This window comes from Phaethon lepturus, unplaced genomic scaffold (genome assembly GCF_000687285.1).
Source record: "Phaethon lepturus isolate BGI_N335 unplaced genomic scaffold, ASM68728v1 scaffold5639, whole genome shotgun sequence".
NCBI lineage: Eukaryota > Metazoa > Chordata > Aves > Phaethontiformes > Phaethontidae > Phaethon > Phaethon lepturus.
In genome coordinates, this window is record NW_010564066.1 from 17,069 (window position 1) to 37,208 (window position 20,140).

At 36.8% G+C, this 20,140-nt stretch overlaps 1 protein-coding gene across 1 annotated transcript in view; it reads right to left on the reverse strand.

Moving 5' to 3' along the window:
* LOC104626734 (adenylate cyclase type 1-like) overlaps positions 1-20,140 on the reverse strand; it is a gene marked incomplete at its 3' end in the record, with an annotated part of 42,140 nt that overhangs the window by 11,991 nt on the left and 10,009 nt on the right. Inside the window, exons 2-6 of the mRNA XM_010294739.1 lie at positions 19,631-19,789; positions 18,052-18,193; positions 5,618-5,773; positions 1,710-1,904; positions 187-284 (exon numbers count right to left, since the gene is read on the reverse strand). Coding sequence (XP_010293041.1) covers positions 187-284; positions 1,710-1,904; positions 5,618-5,773; positions 18,052-18,193; positions 19,631-19,789 — 750 coding nt within the window. The remainder of the gene's footprint in view (positions 1-186; positions 285-1,709; positions 1,905-5,617; positions 5,774-18,051; positions 18,194-19,630; positions 19,790-20,140) is intronic.

The window sequence follows — 20,140 nt, forward strand, 5'->3', positions numbered from 1 at the left end:
TGTTTTTCCCATGACAATAACTGCTGAATGATCTCTCCCTGTCTTTATCTCAACCCACAAGCTTCTCGTTAAATTTTCTCTCCCCTGTCCAGCTGAGGAGGTGTGATGGAGCGGCTTTTGTGGGCACCTGGAATCTAGTCAAAGACAAACCCACCACAGTTATAATGGCAAAAGACAGAAACTTACTGTGGTATTATTAGAAGGTAGACAAGGCCAAATAAGGCAGCTAGAATTAGTGAGAGAACTACAGCACTGGTGAAGTACTCATCCTGAAGCTGGTGGTACTGTTAAAGAAAGGAAGAAATGAAGGCAGTGAGCATTTTATATGCACCCAGCCACCCACACTTGTCCATTCTAAGTAAGAAAAAACTATAGCCTAAAATAAAACTAGCCCCTACCCATTTTGCAAACACACAAATAATCATTACTTAATTCACACACACAAAAAAGATGAGACAAGTCAACACGTTTTCCTTGACAGCCTTCTGTTTCAGCTGCTCCTGTGGGCCTAGCTGTTTAGTTTTTACCCTTTAACTAGTCAAATCTGGTTTAGGCTCAGACATAAGTTTATCTTTTGGAGCAAAAACGTTTCAGCCATTTTGAACCAGAAGGAGGTGGCACTCCCTCCTCTCCACTTATTCATCACAAAAAAAGGCCAAAACCCTCTTGGTGCTGCCTTCAAGGAGTCCTCTCACCTCAGCTGCTCAGGACAGGACACTAATGTGTGGGCTGGAGGCAGCTGCTAATGAGAGACACAGACTCAGTTTTGAGCAGCTACTGTCCCCAATTCTACTAAGCCACAGTCCTTACAACAGAACACTTTTCACTGCTGGAAACGCACAAATGTTTTCTCAGAAAGATCCAAATTTCAATCTAGTATACACCCAAAAACTTTCTTATTTTGAAAGAAAACAATTACAATTAAATAATAAATCACTGTGGAAACTTGAAATCAAAGTTAATGCTCAAGACCTTAAAAAAATGCAGCCTTCTGACTTGAAACAGCAGTGACATGAAATCTTAGACTACGAAGTGACTTACAGTGGAAAAATAAATGCTATTGACAAATTAATCCAATATCATATCACTTTTACTTTTTCAAATACATAAACCAAAGGCTTTTTTTTTTTTTTTTCAGTTAAAACAATCTCTGTTTACAAACAAAGGTAGGAACAAACAGCTCTATTTTGTTAGCTTGTATGGGTGCTTATAAGTCTGGAGTATGTCCACTGCTTTCAGCACACTCACACTGGTGTAAGATCACAACCTTGCCCAGAGGTTTAAGATTTTTTTAATATTTTCTAGGATTGATGGGATCAGTACTTATCAGGCTACATATGCAGAGGGAAGCACCCTGCTGTCATTAACGCTTCTCCAAAGCAGATGTGTCAGTAGGCAGCCACATTGCCATGAGACAGCATCAAACAGGTGACACAGGTCAGGCAGTTTGGAGACGCAAAAGGAAGGCCAAAACACAGGATGTGTAACTTTAGGGGCGATAATCTTGATGAGCAGAAAAATACTGATCTTTATCCACTGAATCTTCCATAGAAGGTGGAGATAATGTCTCCCTCTTATCTGAGAGACAGTGCACATGATTATTTAAAGGTAGCAAGCTGAATTGAAATATTGTCTAAAACAAACAAAAAAACAATGTTAGTTGGCTCATGGTCAGTGAAATCAGTAAAAATAATTTTTAAACCCCTTACTTTATTTTCACGCTCAATTTGCTTATACTTCAGGGTAATGAAGTTCAAGTCAGCCATCTCAGACTCAGTTTGCCGGGCCTCTATCAAACGGCTGATGTATCTGTTTACTCGAGTTCCTGGAGTGTTGTATACAACATTGGTAGAAAAAGAGGAACGATTCCTGAGTTTTTCAGAGGCTGTCCTTAATGCTCTCCTCTGTAGCACAGATGAAGAAAGAAGCACAGATTTTATTAACATTGAAATTTTTCATTGCTGTTCATATCATTTCAAGCTCACAGCCAGGAGGAGGAATTAATTAAGCAGAGCAACTACAAAAGACTGAGATCTTATCTCTGTGTGACTGCCATCTTTTAAAAACTCCTTAGCTGAAATCCTGATCTCATTAAAACCAATGAGAAAAACCCCACTGCACTCCAGGATTTCAATTCTCGTCTGCAGAAATTCTCTTCACATATTGCCCTGACAGTCCGCCACCACCGAGGAAATAATCAGTTTGATCCCAACCAGTGTGATTTTATATAGAAAAATAATTAGAATTTTTTTCTTGATGGAAGGGATTCTGGACATCTTGAAGACAAGATAACCAGGCTCTTCATGATACATGAGAAGTCCTACTGTCCAAGACTGTCTAGGTAACTATGTAATTTGAAAAGGCAGTTTTTCTTAATCTCTTGCACAATGACTATATGTGACTTCAGAGGGTCTCAAATCTCAGGTGTTCCTATCTTTAACTCACCAAGTTGGCTCTCTTGTTAAGACCTCTTGGGTATGCCTGCAGATCCAGATGGAGTAGTCCAATAAATAATCAGAGCTAACCTGTGCTTCACTGAGGTTAACTCCTCCATGGCTAAGATAGCACAACTGACAAGATGATCATTCATAGTCCTTTTCAGTGCAAAGGATTTATCACAGAGCATATCTAAAAGGGATGTCTCACTTTTCACAGAGAGCAATCAGAAGATGGTGAGCAACATCTTAGACACACTGGTGAAAACCTTCTGTTGAGGGCATAGTAATCTAAATGTTTGTGGCTAGATCTGCACTAGTATGACTGCCCATGCCGCAGAACACTGAAAGGATCAGGGCCTTCACAATATACTCTTGTAGAATGCAGCATTTTTTAAAACGCAGAATGAGAAATATGTAGGCCAATCTTGTAAAAGAAAAAACAATCACCTAATGGTTAGCATACTGAGTAGGAAGAAAGACACATCAATTGAATATCCTTTTCACCTCAAAAGGGGTCAAACCTTACTTCCCAGAAGAGTTTTGACAATGAAGCTCAGGCAAGTTGTACTATTTTTATACAGTTAAGGAAATACATTTTTATCTAACTTCTGCAGTATTCAGGAAGAAAATTTGAAACATTATGAAATGACAAGTCTGCTCAGGGATAAGGACAACATCGGCTCAGGATATAATCAATAGAGTCTGGTGAGCTGTTACAGAAGCACACAAAATTCCTCTCTTCAGAGCAGTCACTACTTAATAGCCCACTCTTTAAAGGCTATACTACAAAATATCCTTTTAAACCAGATGGTAAAAAGAGGTGGTGACTGCTATTTAAGTAATTCTGCAGAATGACAGTTTCCCGTCTTATTCCACAAGAAGTAGTTCTCATGAGATCCTCATCAGTAAAGAAACAGTGGACCACAGCAGTTCATTAGCTTACATAGCTTATATGTATATTACTTGTAGCTTATGTTATATGTACACCTAAATACTTATGAACAATGGGAGGGGTTAACTGCTGACTTACACTTTAGTTTTCTGATTGTAAAGAAGAATGGATCTTAGCAAACATAGAATAACTTTCCAAGTCCCGTTTTGCTAGATTTATATGTAGAGAGCAGGTTATACCAGCATTAAACAATTATGAGGCTACTTGAAACATTTTTTTCTTCAAACTATCAGATCCCATTACTTGTTGAGTTGTCTCTCGTATAAGAACTAATTGTTTCAACATGAAAATTAATCTTGTGGACATACATGGATTACAGCTTTCAAGTCCGAACTTCTGGGTTCTGTTAGCCATAGTAGAAATCTTAAATTGCCAGCCAAACAACTATTCTAAATGTTTTTAAACAGAGATAAAGTTGTTCTCTTGCAGAAGACATTTGTCCCAGAAGTTTGTAGGGGAACTGAGTGCTTTCAGGAATATACAATTCTGGTCTTCCTAAAGATAAACAACAATTAGTTGACATATGTTTGCTTAAAGTGCAGCAGAAAGTACATCTTTGGGGATTTTTCATAATCCAAATTTAAGCCTATAGCATCATAATAGGGGTGAACAAAACAACATTAAAAAAAAAAAGAAAATGCTCCTTTGCTTTAAAATCTGGAATAAGGGTAGATGATGGGAGTTATTCCGATACATGGAATAAATTATATTATCTATTCTGCCATTTTGAAATAGGGTTAAAGATATTGTGCTAAATCAAAATAGCTGTTGCTTACATATAATTATTTTCACTAGATTTCATACTTTTATCTCTATTATTATTTCACACAGTAGACTTACACTATATCTTATGCGTGGTCAAGATCTAGTATTTATTTTTTTCAGAAATTAAATAAAGAAACACATGCTACAGTAATGTGCTGGCTTCAAAGCCTTTACAGCTGTAGCTTGTTTTACATGATTTGAGGACTGGTATCTCTAAAGAAACCCTGCATTGCAACATCATGTATGTATATTAAAATCATATACCATGCTCCATGATAAGTGTTACATATTAGGTAAAAAAGCTCAGAACAATTGATTCAGTTAAAGATAGCATTGTAGAACTTCACTGCAAATGTTCTGACATGAGAAAATTTTCATCAGACTCCTAGCAAACCCATAACAGGATTTTCTGCATATACTACCATATTTATACATATATATAAACAAGACACATTTTAAAGTATTACATATGCTTCAAAGAATGTGTAAGTTACTTTTTTTAAACACTCAAGGAACTGTACTAATTTAGAATTGGAAAGCCTTGTACATAGCCAATTTCAAAATAAAATCTGGCGTTTCTGATAGTCTTCACTGAAACTGTGTTTTAAAGGAACTAATGGACCCTTCTCCTTTTTTCCCACAGAAGAAACACAAGCACATGTAAAATCAAAAATATAAAAGTTAGAATACTTTCTAAAACTAAGATTTAGACTGAATCTTCAGTAAATGTATATTATTAAAAAAAAACAAAAGGTGGAGCAATCAGTCAAGATGAATTACTGATTCTAATGCACACATGCCCTTCTTTGGAGCACTGGTGGAGTGACCTATGTAATATTGCCACCTGCTGGCAAAGAAAATGGAATGAGCTTCAAAAGTTTTTTCTCCATAAATTTCTCAGTAGATCCACACACAGAAAAGAAAGTAAACTGGGCTAGTAGTATGTAAAGCAATTTTGAGTTATGGCATTACAAGCCATTCAAGAAAGCAGCATTCATATTTGTATTAGGTACTTTTGCATTTAGGATTTGTATTAGAGACTAAGAGGTTTTTTGGTTAATCAGTTGCCTTTCATTTTTTAGAGAACCATCTAGAGATACAAAATTATTCTGTTATTTTGTATTTGCGGCCATCAGCTTCAGACTGTGATGGACTCATGATGCAAAAGAACAGCTCTTGGTTATTGCAGAAGAAGCCTCAGAAACTCTAACTTCTGTGAATGAAGCCCTTGATAGAAGCCACATAGGCTACCTGTGCTGGCTTGCTCAAGAGGAGCTCCAAATTTGAGGCCTGTTATAATTGTTTTGTTTTTACTGTGAGAAGGCTGTGGGCATTAGATCTAGCTCCAGCAGGAAAAACAGAAACTCCTCTATCAGTTGGTCAAGGTCACTCCATATGTTCTCAGAGCAGGTCTGCTTGATGTGGCCTTGGAACCAATGCCCAAGGAGCCCACATGGATTACCTTATCGTCATCCTCACACGTCATGACATTGGAGAAAGGGATCTCTGCTTTGAACATCTTACGACAGTGCATGAGCTGAACAAGCAGGTAACAGACTGTCTTGAACTTCATTCTTTTGGCAGGCTTAATGTCTGAGAGAATCAATCCAGGAAATATCTGTTGGTCAGAAAAATAATATTTATAACTGTGTCATTACATTCCCATTTACATGATTTAGTGGTCAGAACAAAGCAATATTTTAATTAAGAAGCAATATATTTTGTTAAATGTATATTTGCAGATGAAGATTACTTCATCTTTCTTTTAACATGAGATATAAAGAATCTGTTGAACAGACAGTATTTAAACATGTACTTAACATTTTGGGAACTGTTTTCTACATAGAAATGTAGACTATAAAAAAAGTGTATTAATGAAAAACTCATAAAAGAGGCAATATTTGTATTTCTTTAACCTTAAAATAAATTCTGGAAAAACACAGGAAAAAATAAGGAGTAAATGAGCATTTTTATTAATTGATGTTAAAAAATACAATTTCAGTCTTTTCTTATTTCCTCATTTTGTTACATAAGCCATTGGTAAGCCCATTAAAATCAGAAGAGGATAGCTTTTGCTTTAAAGATACACTTATATACGTGCCCTAAAAGGAGGTTGTGAGACACTGAGGTTATATCTTACATCTTACTTCTTCAAAGCAAGAAATATTACACCACAGAGAAATATTCTCAAAGGATTAGGTATAATCTATTCCTTTTACCACAGGGCTCCCAGTTCAGTAAGGACAAATATTTTCTTGGTTAATTCTTAAGCATGTATTTAACTCTTACTGACTTTAGTAAACCCCTAGCACATGTTAAGATGCTTTCACAGATCAGAATAAAAGTGATCCTTTATTCTACCCTCAGTATTTATACCAATCTTATTCATGCTTCTGGCATGTGGAATGTGTAAAGCAGTGTTCATGAGAAATGTGGAAGGACCCTATGCCACCACAGTATCAGAATTTAAACTTGTAAATTTAATCTTTTCTGGAACAGGAAAATAAAGAAACACAGAGGATTTCATCCCTACTGTTCCTAGGTACAAAAGACAGAGCAAATCACACTCCAAAAAATTTATTCAAATGATCTAGAACCCACAAATGGCACTGAGGATTTTCTGTCTAATCTTCAAAATACTATGATTTACTAGAGCAGTTTACATTATTACTTCAATAATCAAGGAATGAAGAAGGAAGTAAACTGGAAGCATTTACTTAATGCATGTTTTATGGATATCTAAATTTATAGGGACAGGGTAAATGACATTGCTTATATTCTGAATGGCATGTCAGGTATTGGTTTGCTATGCTGTTTAATGCATACAGCTATGCACTTACATTTTCTGGAGAACCAAGGATATATGCTATTGATATACCAATACTCTGTTTAGTCAGTTAACCTGTGGTTATGAAACACACAAATGACTTGTATATAAATAGTTGCACATTTTTTATTAGCAAATGGCTTTGTTATAAACATGTGTCATCTTTCAAATGTGGAAAGGTGCCTAGGTATGCACATGTGTTTTACTGTGTACTGAAAGGCTGATGCTAGCTGAAGCCAGCTAGCATCACCAGCACTGTACTGCATGGTCATCAGCTGGAATCTAAAAGGACACTACTGTATCTAGTGTATAATCACTTGTATAAGTGACAGTTTAACAAAAGTCTCCATGAAGAGGTTCCCAGTATGAACCCTTTCTTTTGAGGGCTTTCTGGCAGAAGACTTACAACTGTATTGCAATAATCGCATAGAAGATACTGTACAAGGATATTCACATACTAATCATCTTTTAGGTGTTCCTAAGGATACCAAGTAGATAGTCATTAGGTTTGAGTATGACAGATACAATCAGCTTTTGAGCTACCATTCCCAACAGCTAAAACTTGCTTTTTTGGACAGGTACTCCACTGACAGAATTTTCTAATTTAGCCATAATTTCTCCAGAAGTACTATATATTTTACTCAGTCTCCTTATCAACATTTTGATATAACAAAAATGAACAATTTTCTTGAAACTCCCTCCAGTTTTGCACTTTGCTTCACTTTTTTAAGATGGAGATAAAAAGAGAATATACAGAAATTTACAGGTGGACCATATCTCAAGAGATCATTAGCTCTTTCTTTACTCAAACCTTTCACTGTGGACATTGCATTTAACTAGGTCAACAACTTTCGTTTTATGTCTCTATCTGATTGGCTGGAAAAGATGCTCCTAAATAAGTACAGAGAGCTACAGAAGCTGCCTGGCAGCCTTCATTATGGATATGCCACAGTAAAGGTGCAAGGGTGGCATGGAACAGGTAGAACATCTTACTAGCAAAAGATTGAAGAGGGCATGACTTAGAAAGGTGAGCACATGGGCATGACTATATCATCCTACAAGGAACTGAAGTCCTGTGAAAAGAGAAGAATTTAGACTTTCCTTGATGCAAACTTCTCATAATAGATGCATCTCTGAGAACAACCTGCAACTTGAAAACTTGGCATGGTACAGTTTGGCTGAGGCAGTGTGGCCCTGCCACCAACATGACTTTTTCTCAAACATATTTCCATGCCGTTTCCTGATTATAACGTCAAAGAAGTAGGTAGAATATTTTTAGTTCATACCATTAACTGCTCTTTTCACTTATAAATCTTACTGACAGATAATATATCAATAGTATATACGCTTTGTATGTTGGAATTATGGGGGAGTTTTCCAGCTGCCTTGGAGTCAAATAGAAGTTTTTCCACTCAGGTCACTGAAAAAAAAAAATGGAGTAGTGTGTCTACTTCTGGGCTCCCCAGTACAAGAAAAACAGTGACAAACAGGAGTGAGTTCAGCAAAGGTTCACAAAAACGATTGGGGTTCTAAAGCATACAACATATGAGAAGAACCTGAGGGAATTCAATTCATTTAGCTGGAAGAAGAGAAGGCTAAGGAGGCATCTAATTCCTGTCTTCAGCCACCTAAATAGTAGTTAGAGAGAAGAGAGAGCCAGACTCATCCCAAGAATGCTCAGAAAAAAGGCAAGAGACAATCAACATAGGCTGGACCAAGGAAAATTCCTATTTGATACAAAGAAGAGAAGTTTAAACCATGAGGATGATCACTCACTGGAGCAGGCTGCCATATCTCCAGCCAGGGAAACATTCAGCACTCACTCAGATGAGTTACCCAGAGCAACCTGGAATTTCAAAAGTGAATCTAACTGTGAAGCTGGCCCTGCTTTGAGGAGCGTGGTTGACCACATGACCTCCAAAGGCCCCTTCCAAATTCAGCTACCATGTGATGCTATGAAAATATGTGGAACACATGTAGCTACTGTTCTTCATGGCTTTCCAAGAACTCACCACTGAAACGACACTGCAATACACACAAGCAGTGCAAACTGACAGTTCTCAGATAATGTAATTTTATATATAGTTTTTTCTTTTCTTTTTTTTTTTTAATGTAGTGGTTACAGGACATATAGATTCTGCACTGGGACTGATGATTTTCCATTCTACTATTATATATACACAATATCAAAAATACAAACAAAGGAATTCTCTCCACTTTCATCTCACAAATCACGTCCCTCTTTTATGTTAATTTTACAGCAGAATAACACTTTTGACACATTGAACTTCTGAGTGGAATATTTAAGTAATTTCCCTGTCTCCTGTAAGCTTCTGATAAAGGCAAGAAATGCAGTACAGTCTGTTAAAACAGACTTTAAAAACAAACCAAAACAAAAAATCCAACCCCAGTGTCTTTCACTCTGCCTTTTCTCTGAACTTGCTCCAGGCTGGCCTTACAGGAAAGATGCACTGCAGCATTCTCATTCCAGCTCATTTTGTCAATGAATTTTACTTTCACACTTCTTTTTGACCCTTGGGATTATCTTTTATTCTGTTCACTGTTCATTCGCTTCATAATTTTAGGAAAGGTTGGTTGTTTGCTGCAACACAACTGGCAAATAAAGTTAAGAACAGCCAGACTATCTACAGCTTTGTGAGTGTCTTTAAGTATGCAGAAAACAAGCAAGCGCTGATTAAAATTCTGGGAAAACACCCTAGTGTTTGAATTGCAAGTAATTGTCTGGTAAGGGATTCACTGATGCTTATCTGGGATTCTCAGAAACAGCAGCAGACTGTTGTTCCCTTCACTATTCAACCACAGTGCTTAAAATGGCATGGGAAAGAAGATACTAATGACATTCAAAAAACATTTACAGAAACCATAAATGCTGTAGCACTACGTCTGTCTGTGCTTTCTATCTTCAGGCAGGCAGGACCATGCCTCTTGGTAGTAGTGGTTGTTCCATTACTATCTACAAGTGATTTTGTCCTGAGATAGGTGAACAAATCTTATTTGGTTTTTAGTTTTTACAGTTAAAATCACCAGACATTCGCTTTTCCATCCTTTTCTACTGCCCTTATGATACATTTTGCGTATTGCACCTCAACTGGCCATAAGTTTTTATAAGGCAAATTCTTAACATTCTGAATGGTGTGGACACTTTCTTGATGCAGATGTAGAAAAAGCTTTTATCAGCTGTGAAAAATAAAACAATCTCTAGGAGATCAATAACAGACAAAACCTTAATACCAGTGCCCTATGTTTCTCCCTTCTACATATTCCACATTACTGGAGGAAGAAAGAGAGGAGAATGATGTTAGAGCGCATAACTAATTCCACCACCACTGACAGCACAAGCTGTGGGCTGTCACATTGACAAGGGTGAACTAGCAGCTTCACAGCAACTGCAGAAATAATCCTGAAGATTTAGAACAACACACTGCAACACAAGCATCATTTCTCTGTCTGTGTTTGCTGGCTGGTAACACAAAGCAGCCTACTCCCCATGTCAGGGTGCACATATTCCAACAACAAGCAATGCAAAGTCTCAGGCACAGAGCAGTCCCTGTCCAGATACAAGCTAGAGCCTCCATCAGAAGGCTGTATATCTACCCGTTAAATCAGATCTGCTAAGGTATATCTGAGGTGTTAAAACCTGAAATGCCCAAGTTATGCATTCAGATCTCTAGTTAAGTTCCTCCTCAGTAGGAGTTGTCAGCCATTGAGAGCAAAGACCACCCTGGACTCTCCTAGGCATAGCAGCAGTGGTAACTGCAGGTAGTCATCAATTTTAAAACAGAAATAATCAGTGTGTGCCCAGCTATGGACTCAGATGAGTAACTTGGGGAATTTAAAATTAGAACAATTTTGTCAAATATATTTTTGTTTGCTGTATGCTAGCAAAGCAGACAGTTTGAGTAGTTGGAAAATATTTCACATGCCCTGCATTAACTGTAAAGCTCTCTTCTTCTTCTGTTACTACTTAGAGTTTAAGAGTCAGAGCTCTAGCACTCCATAAGGGCTGGTAAGCATGTGGTCACTTAAGTAAAAATATCCTCAGAATGAATTAGTCCAGAAAGCTGACAACTTACAATGACCATGAAAACTTTCTTGAGACAAAGTGGATTGGGTATGTTTAGAAGAGTCAGATGCAAAAAAACCCAAGGGAGTTGCTAGCTGTATGGATGGATATATTGGGCCATAAGTGTTCTGTGGAAAACACAAATTTTACACGTTTGGAAAAAAAAAGGAGAATCTGAGAATAGTATGGCATGTTCACATAGACCAGAGTGACTAAATAAAACTAACTTTGCACAGAAGGAAATTTCCTACAAATATAGATGGAACTTCAATTTGAATGGAAATAATAAATTAAAAAGAATTAAGTGCAGTAATTCTAGACCTATTGTTTCACTCAGTTTACTTTTTTCCTTCTGTAGCCTTCTTTTTCTTTTGTTATTGTTCACATGATGATGCCAAGATGACATCTTTTAATCAGGTTAGACAAAATCCAACTACCTGCTATCAAAAATCCTAGTAATACATGGATTATATACACCAAATTTGCTTCACTTTAAAAAGTTAGATGAAAGTATTGAGACATGATAGAAAGCATCTCAAGAGTGTATATGAATGGTTATACTTTTGAAACATGCAAGTTGCTAACAATCATTCACAGGTAAAAGTGATTCACCAATAAAGTTAAAAGGCAAGCACATGTAGTTACTATGCATTTCATCTATTCAAAGCAAAAAAGCCATCATGAATCTATGTTATTTTTCTCTGTGCTGTATTGCATAAAGTTCATTCCACACTGGGGAAAAAAAAAAAAAGAGTATCAAATCAGCCACAGGAAAGACATAAGCAGAAAAAACCCATTGGTTGTTGGTGGAAAGATATGGAGTCTCTAATTTATTTTAACATAGAAGACAGATCATCTGCTTCATGCAACAAAGCTCTGCTCAACAGTAGGGAAGAATGTTGTTCTCCAAGTCAAAAAAACACTGCCTTTTCGAGCAGCAGAACCATAGAAAATTTATTTTCCTGTTAGTGCTTGGTGACAAGACTGCAATGAAGGAAGTTTAAAATCACATCTGTTCATGCTAGATTAAACATCAGCATATGAAAGTGATGTGATAGTCTTTGCCAGTTTTCTTGCAACTATTGTCATGCAAGTTAGAACAAGTCTCAGGTTGCCTATTTGATAATAAGTCAAAGAAATTAACCAATCAACCTTTGAGCTTTAAAATCCATCTGCAGTTCACAATAAATTATGTCACAGGTGTGTGGTGTAGATAATTGCTCTAGATTTTTCTGACATTTGCAGGAGTTTTTATGTTTTAAATAGATGCTCCTGAGCTGTGTATGTTTATTGAGAGGGTTCTTGAACCTTCAGGTTTTCAACTGAGTTTTCCTGAAATCATAAGACCGACAAAAGTGCTCTCCTCTTCCTCAATTATTGCTTTTACTTTTCTTTTCAAATAGAGTGCTAGCCTTTTGGTTTGGGTATAACTATTTTTTGGACAACAATAAAACTGAAATTTTAGCTGCCTGTGTTGGAACGTTTAGGGCATGATTCAACACAGCAAACTAGGCAGGAGACAGAGAGCCATACCTCTAACCAGCATCCACTTCCTTCCGGCTAGATAACTAAACAAGGATTAGAAAAAAAAACCTTTCTCCTGTGATTTTCGGGATGGTCATAGCGTTACTTAGAGACTCCAGATAATAGAGCAGTGCTGTCCAAGCTACAGAAAACATCTTCTGAGACTGCCTAGCATGGCCTTCTATGTACACGGTAAGGTAGGAATGAGAAATGTTGGCCTTTTCAGAGAAAGAACTAGTTTCAAAAAGGGCTAACAGATGTGGCACTCACTTTCACAGACTTCATTAATGTCCATCACTGTGTGCTATTCAAATATTAGCTGCAGATACCATGTGATTTACCTTGCCACAGAAAAAAAGATAACTCATATCTTTGAATACACAGTTGGTGAATAACTCACTAGTACAATAGTAGAAATTTTGCAGATGGTGGTTAGCAACCTATTGGAAGAGAATTATTGTTTATATTTGAGGTATGCTGTAAAATCCATGAAACACTTATGAATATACAGGAATCATAAGCTGTATCTATAGTGTTTCCCTATGATTTTTATAATTTTTATGACTCCCTTTCCTGGACACAGCTCTATTGCTTCCTGTTAATGGTCTATAACATTATTTGTCTTTGCCTTAGTTCTGGAGCCAGCAAAGTTACTCAGTGAAGCAGGTTCTCTTAAGGTGGCAATGAGTAACAGTGATGGCAGGCTCATTTTTGTAAATGTGAAAACTAACACATTCTGAGAAGTCTTTCCCCTCACAAAGACTTGATCACTTCTGACCACTGCTTGGCTATCTGTAAAATACCTTAGGAATTTTGCTTAATCGTCTGTGCTGGGCTGTCATCTCAGATGGTGAAATTAATGATCCTTTTCAAAACTAGAGAGGTGCCATCAGAGAGTAAATTGCAGCAAAAATACAAAGAAGCCCAAATACAAAACCATGCGGTTATCACCAAGGTTGTGTCCAAACTTTAGGAGGTGTTATACTGCAGGGGAATTATATTTTCTAGAGCAACCACAAAAGTGAAGTAAACAGTCCAGCTAAGCTCACCACCTCTGCTATGGTTCTGGGAGCCAGCTATGCCAGCTGTAACACTGAGGCAAAGATGCTTTGACTAACATCAGTGCTGACAATAAAAGAACAAAGAATTCTCATGAAAGCCAGAGCCACTATATTAAAAGAAATAAATTCAATTTTAAGCATACAGTTTGAAAGTCAGAACACGATTAGTCAGAACAATTATCAAGGAAACATTAATGGAAAAAGTTATTTAGCTGGGTTTAGGCAGAGTTACAAAGTTCTTGTACAGGCTCTGAGATTAACAGATCTGGCCTAGATTTTTCTTTTTTCTGAAATAACAACCACATACAGTAATATTTACAATACTTCAGAAAGCTAGGACATTGTGAAAGTAAGAGAACATCCATGTGTCTAAAGCATAGAGTCTTGTGAATATTTCACATATTAGAAAGAGATGTGTTTTTCTAACTGGATCAGACCTTTTTTAAAAGTCCAAGACATTCATGGATGTGGTCAGACTCGTGGCTGGTTACATTAATCAAACTTTTCAAATCTTGTCTCAGTGCAATAAGTTGGTCATATCATTGTAAATTTTAGTATCAATATAAAATATAAAGAAGACATAATTAAACTTTATTTCAAAGAAATGTGCTGGCATTTTCAGAACAAAAAAGGTTTTTCAGGGCATTATAACATTTTGTATTACATTTAAAAAGCATATTTACATAAGTTTTTAACTATGATGGCCAGCAAAAAAAAAAAAAAAAATTAAAAAAATTTCTGTATGCCTTTGGAAGTCAGATGAATTATCTAAGTCTGTTTAGAAGCTGAGTGTTATCCAGTCAAACATGTATAATTATTGCTTAATAGTAATAATAATAATAGATGGATATAATCTCTACCAAAATAAAAACTGCAACAAAACAAAAAAAGTATTTCCTCAGTGGACACTTAGAAGTGCTCTTGCACATATTAACTTATACACTAAACTAGCAATTAGTTCAGATCACAAAATTGTGGTTGTTAGCTGATTCAATTAAAGATTTAAAAAATTGAGAATAATTTATAATTTGTTCACATTTAAAATGTAACTGGTACATGAATGAGTTTTCTTATACTGTTATTCTTATTTTTGGCTTGTGATATTTATGATGAAAGATCTTCCTGTTAGACCAAATATGGAAGAATGCAGGGTATGTGTCTTCTAAATGAATAAATAAAAAATTTTAAAAAACTATGTGGGCCTATTTACCTTTCAAACTCAACATATTCTTGGCCATCTGTTGCTTATAACATTGATTTTCATTCCTTTTGGCATCATACCTGCTAAAGTCAGTTCATATTAATGTCAGAGATGTCACATAAAGAATAAAAAATGTGTCTGCATTTCAGCTACTGAGGCTGCGGAGGAAGAAATGCAATATAAAACCAGCAGATACTTGAATCCACCTAAAGAAACTCCATCTTGTCTGTGTTTCATGGGTAGCCTTCTGTTTCTATGTCTATGAAGAGTTAATGGCTGAATCAGGGTAGGAGCGTTCAGAAGTTGTTTATTTTGAAGGTAACTATGCTATTATGTAGCTCATGGTCCAATGATCGGTATGCAAGAAGACTGGTGACAGCTGTGGTGTACTGTGACAAACAGTGAAGTGACATGCTGATTGACCTGTGAGCCCAGTGGAGAAGCCAGTTAATACCAGTAAAATTCATGACGTGTTTCTTTCTGCCAGTTTGGTTGACATGCCATTGATACATGCTGGAGAGATAATGTCATTAACCAAGCTGTACTGCAGTATCTGCCGCTTCCACAGACCTACCAGTGACACCCATGGGTAAGATGGCATTTGGTTTATGTAGCTAATGAAAAACTGATCAGTTGTTTCTCGGCAGTCACCAAGTAGTTTCTCAGCAATCTTGCAAAGATGAAGAAATGTGTGCTCACACAGTTGTAGGCTGTCATCCTTGCACATTAAACATGCATTGACCTGGTTTACTTTAATATGTGAATGTCAAGCTTCTGTTCCCCAATCACTGATCTATGCAGCAGAGTTGACACAACACAGTTTCTATATGTACTAGCCAGAGTTATCCCCTTTTCTCTCTACTTGCCTCTCTGCACCAACCTGTCAACAATTTCCTGAAATTCAGCTATTTCTTCTCTCAAGAGGAAATGAAACCTGATACATAATAACATAGGGAATGAAATTACACATGATGCTGCAGGAGTGAAAACCACAGAAAACCAAGACAAACAAATCTAGCAGCGATAAGCAGCACACCTACCTTAATTAAACCCTCCCTTATGTTTTCTTCTTTATTGGGATAGACTAATTTAGTAACTAATTCTGATTTCAAGAAAGCCACCAGAAAAATCTCTCACTGACTGCCAAAACACAATCTAGCCCACTGTTTTTCCTGCCTGTTTTCTTTCATATTGCCTAAAATTAATCATATACACCAGCAGAAGAACAAAATGTGAAATCACATGATTTTCACAGCAGATGAGAACATTCCATCTCTTTAATAACAAGATGTTTTAGAGGAAGTGCATAAAAAAATCACCCTTGCAGCAGCATTTCTGGGACAAAACAACAGGAGTTTTCATTTTCAGAATCAAATTCCCCAGGTGACTGGACTCCCAACATTTCCATAAAAAAACCCTGAGTCATCAAATTTAGACCACAAAACTGACTGCATGCATGGAATTTAAGATTACCTGTTTTTCCCCAGTTACATTTTTGTCAAACACCCATTGGCTAACACTCTCACACATGGAGCTTTCACATCACTTTAAGCCTCATCTGTATTGCTTTCATACTTACTTTCAGAATTGGATATTATAATTTTCCCTCTAAAGGTCAAATTGCTGAATGAAATTTGTTTGGGCAGAATCTCAGAAGATAAGTGTGCAAAACTGTGTATCCCGAGTTGTCTGGCTGAGATAAAGAGCAATGGAGTTCCTTTTGGCCTGTAAACGTGTTATGGCAGATAACTTCTAAGATAAACCTCATTTGATGTGGAAAGGGTTGGAACAAACCAAATGTGTTTAAACAATGATTATGGACTTTCAAGACTCCTACTGAAGTCAGAAAACATTTTGTAGTAGAACAAAAGACTGCCCTAAACTCAGTAACTGGTTGAGGAACAAAAGTGTGAGTATGAACCTGTTGGAAAACCACTGTCACCACTTTGCCTATGTGCTGAGACTCAAGATATTACCATTGCAATGCTGGGCCTCTGTTCTCCTTATTCTGAAAATCTGGTTAAAATGAAGAGTTACTTTCGTCTCCATCAGGGGTGGATAAATCATAAGCAACATCTAAGAAATGAAGTTCCTGCTCAAATGAGCTAAAATCTTCTCTTACCTTATTCTTTCCACACTTTCCATTTTCTGTTCTCCACCAAAAAGAAGAAAAGAGCAGAAAACATTATTGTCCCTCAATAGCACTGCTGACTTACTCCTTTTTCCCCAGGGGTCTGACAAAAGGAAGAAACTGAAGGGAGAAAATTTGGAGGGAAGGGCAGCTAAGATAAGAGGGGGATGAAGAAAATCATTGTGGGAGTCTGAAGTAGCAGAGCAAGCAAGGGAAACATTGAATTTGTTACGAGCAACTCAATGTAGCAGGAGAAAAAACATGCATGTTTTGGACAGAGAATATATTATTCGTTGCAACGATATTAGAAAATTTACTCAGCTTCAGCATAAACATCTGATCTGTGGTACAGTGGTATATACATTCAAAAGCAGTATGGGTGACTGCAGCCTCTTCCTCTGACCTGGATAAAAGGGCTTGTGTTGTACAGCTTGGCAACATGGTAGATTTTCCAGGCTTCCAGGGGATGTTAGTTCAATCACTACTGAATTCATTTCAGTAACTTTTCTGCTGTGGGCATGAAATGTCTGTAAATACTACTTTTTCTATATCTGTTCCTTGGGGAATCCTCCAGGCCCAGTAAAGGAGCCACCATCATCACAAGTTGTTGTATAAAGGATTAGGAGAGCATGCGTAAAATGGCATGGGAATATGGGAATGAAAGAGTAAAGAAAACTAGAAGAAAATAGCCAAGCTGTGAGCATTAATATTCTGAAATACTCTTTTGAAGGGAGGAGGAAGAGTGAATTAAAATTTTGGACTAACATATTATATCATTTCTGATAGCATAATTAGAGAATCTGAATAAACAACAGTTTTCTTTGTTGGGGGTAAAGGGAAAATAGTTTTATTTTTCAACTTCAAAAGTAAATTGATCATCTTCTCTGTAATGTTCAAGGTTAGCTCTTTTAGCATTCAGTCAAAACCAAAAGTTCTTATTTCAAGAGTGTTTGAAGAGCTTTTAGAAATAAGAAATACCAGTATTGCCTCTGCTTTCAAGATATCACAGAACAGTTGCTAAATTACAAAAACATTATCACCAAATAAGCTAGAATTTTTGGAGCTTACCTTCCTACGATGGGATGGCACAATAAAATAAGTTTCAATATTATGCTTCTTCAAGAAACTATTCCTTTCATGACCATATCCTGGTTCTACCTCATAGTCCCCGTTTAGGCACTCTAAGGTGGTCTTTGTAATGTGAACTTTCCTGGAGAGAAAAATCTTGCATTGTTATTTGAAGCAAAGATACATTATGAGCTAGTTGCTACTGAAATACACTCTTGCACAGAAGATCATCAAGAGGTCAAATCACATGCAAACCCCTATTTTTTATATAAAAATAAAGTTTTGTTTTGTCTTTTCAGCCAAATAGAACATAGACATATTTCTATTAATTACATGCATTTTCTAAACTTGAAGAGAGTGAACAAAAAGATAACTGTTGACTGTCCAAACACTTGCAGATTTGTTGATTTGTAGAAAGTGGAAATCTGCACATCATCTTCCACTGGCTTTTTTAAGATTTTACCTCACTGCCTGCTTTGAGAAACATGCTGCTGTTTGAAACTTGTGACTTCACACTCCAAATCTCTCCTACATAAAGGAGAAACTTCTTTTTCTGTTCCCCTTCATGTCTCTGACTCATTTCGTTTACTCTGTTTTCTAGGCAGCTTTCTAATTCACGTTGTTTTGGCAGCACAGCCATCTTTGACACTATTTGTGAGTTGTCTTATCCTAAAAACTGTCTTCATATTTTCTCCCGAAAGACCCCTTGTAGTTGAAATGTCTTCACAGAAGGTATCTGAAAAGCTATTACTGCTTTCCTCTATTAAACATGTTCAGATTTTTTTTGCTGGAAAGCCTTAAGATAAGGAACATACAAAATACAGTGCCAAAACTCTCTAAGGCAGAATAACCTAAGAAACAGAAATTCACTCATCTTGACCATAAAAATTAAGAGGTTCCATTGTCCCCCTGTTCAGCAAATCATGATCTTTTAAAAATCCAGCAGAGGATGGTAGGTTCCAGTACAAATTTCAGTTGCACACAGAAGCACACCCATGTACCTTTTGAAAGTGCAGTGTGCATTTAAATCAGATCCAAGGCTGTCCAAAGAGTACTTAAAATTCCAAGATGTGGCCCATGGATTGGCTGCAGATTTATGTGCTACCATATCATTGGCACACACACCATCAATATTTGAGTACATAAACAGGTATTTTTTTTCTATAGCACACGTAGTTTTGGAAATCTTGCCATGTAAAAGGAGTAGGGCACCCCACCACCGTGTGTAGAGGTGCAAGGGTAAAAATGTCCTGGAATAACTACAGGGTTTTACTTTTATAACCTGAAATGGCACAAGTCTAGCATTCCTACATTCCTAGCATTGCCTCATTCCTACTCTTTGTATTTGGCAGCTTCTAATAAGGAAATGTATTGCTTCTAATCTAACCTATTACTAACATAAATATCAAGACTGTTTGGAGAATTCCATGGGATAAATCACATAATACATTGATTGCTCTTACTTAACACAACCCTTCTTATCAAACGCAATTCCAACGCAAATGCCTCAAAGGCGGCAATAAATTCTTCACCCAGACAGGTTTCCATTTCTTTTTCTGTGGTTCTTTCTCAGACTTACCCAGGCAGTCCTCCAGCTTCCATTACATTAGCTAAAGTCACATCATTTGACCAGACATCATATTGCCATTTTCGGAGACCCAGGACCCCACAAAGCACCCTGCCTGTATGCAATCCAACTCTCATGTTGAGATCAACCTCTGTAGCTTCTGCAACAGACCTGGAATAGACAGCATCAGAATATTAGTCTTTAGGCAGTAACACTGCCCTTGATTTGCATTACATTTAATAAAATAAAAAAAGAAAAAAAGAAACAACAAATCAAGTGTAGTAAATGGCTTTGTCACAAAACTTCCCTAAGACTATAACATTTAGGTTTTATTTGCCACCTTTGCAGTATTTGCTATCACAGTCCTACAAAAAATGTTTTACTGGGAGATAAACAAAGAACTTCCTGGCTCTAACTAACTCAGAAACAAACAGTTTAAATCCTGCACTTTCCTGTTTACCTTGTGTTTCATATTTACTTGTCATAAATGTCCATTTTTCATAATGCCTACTTATTTCAGCA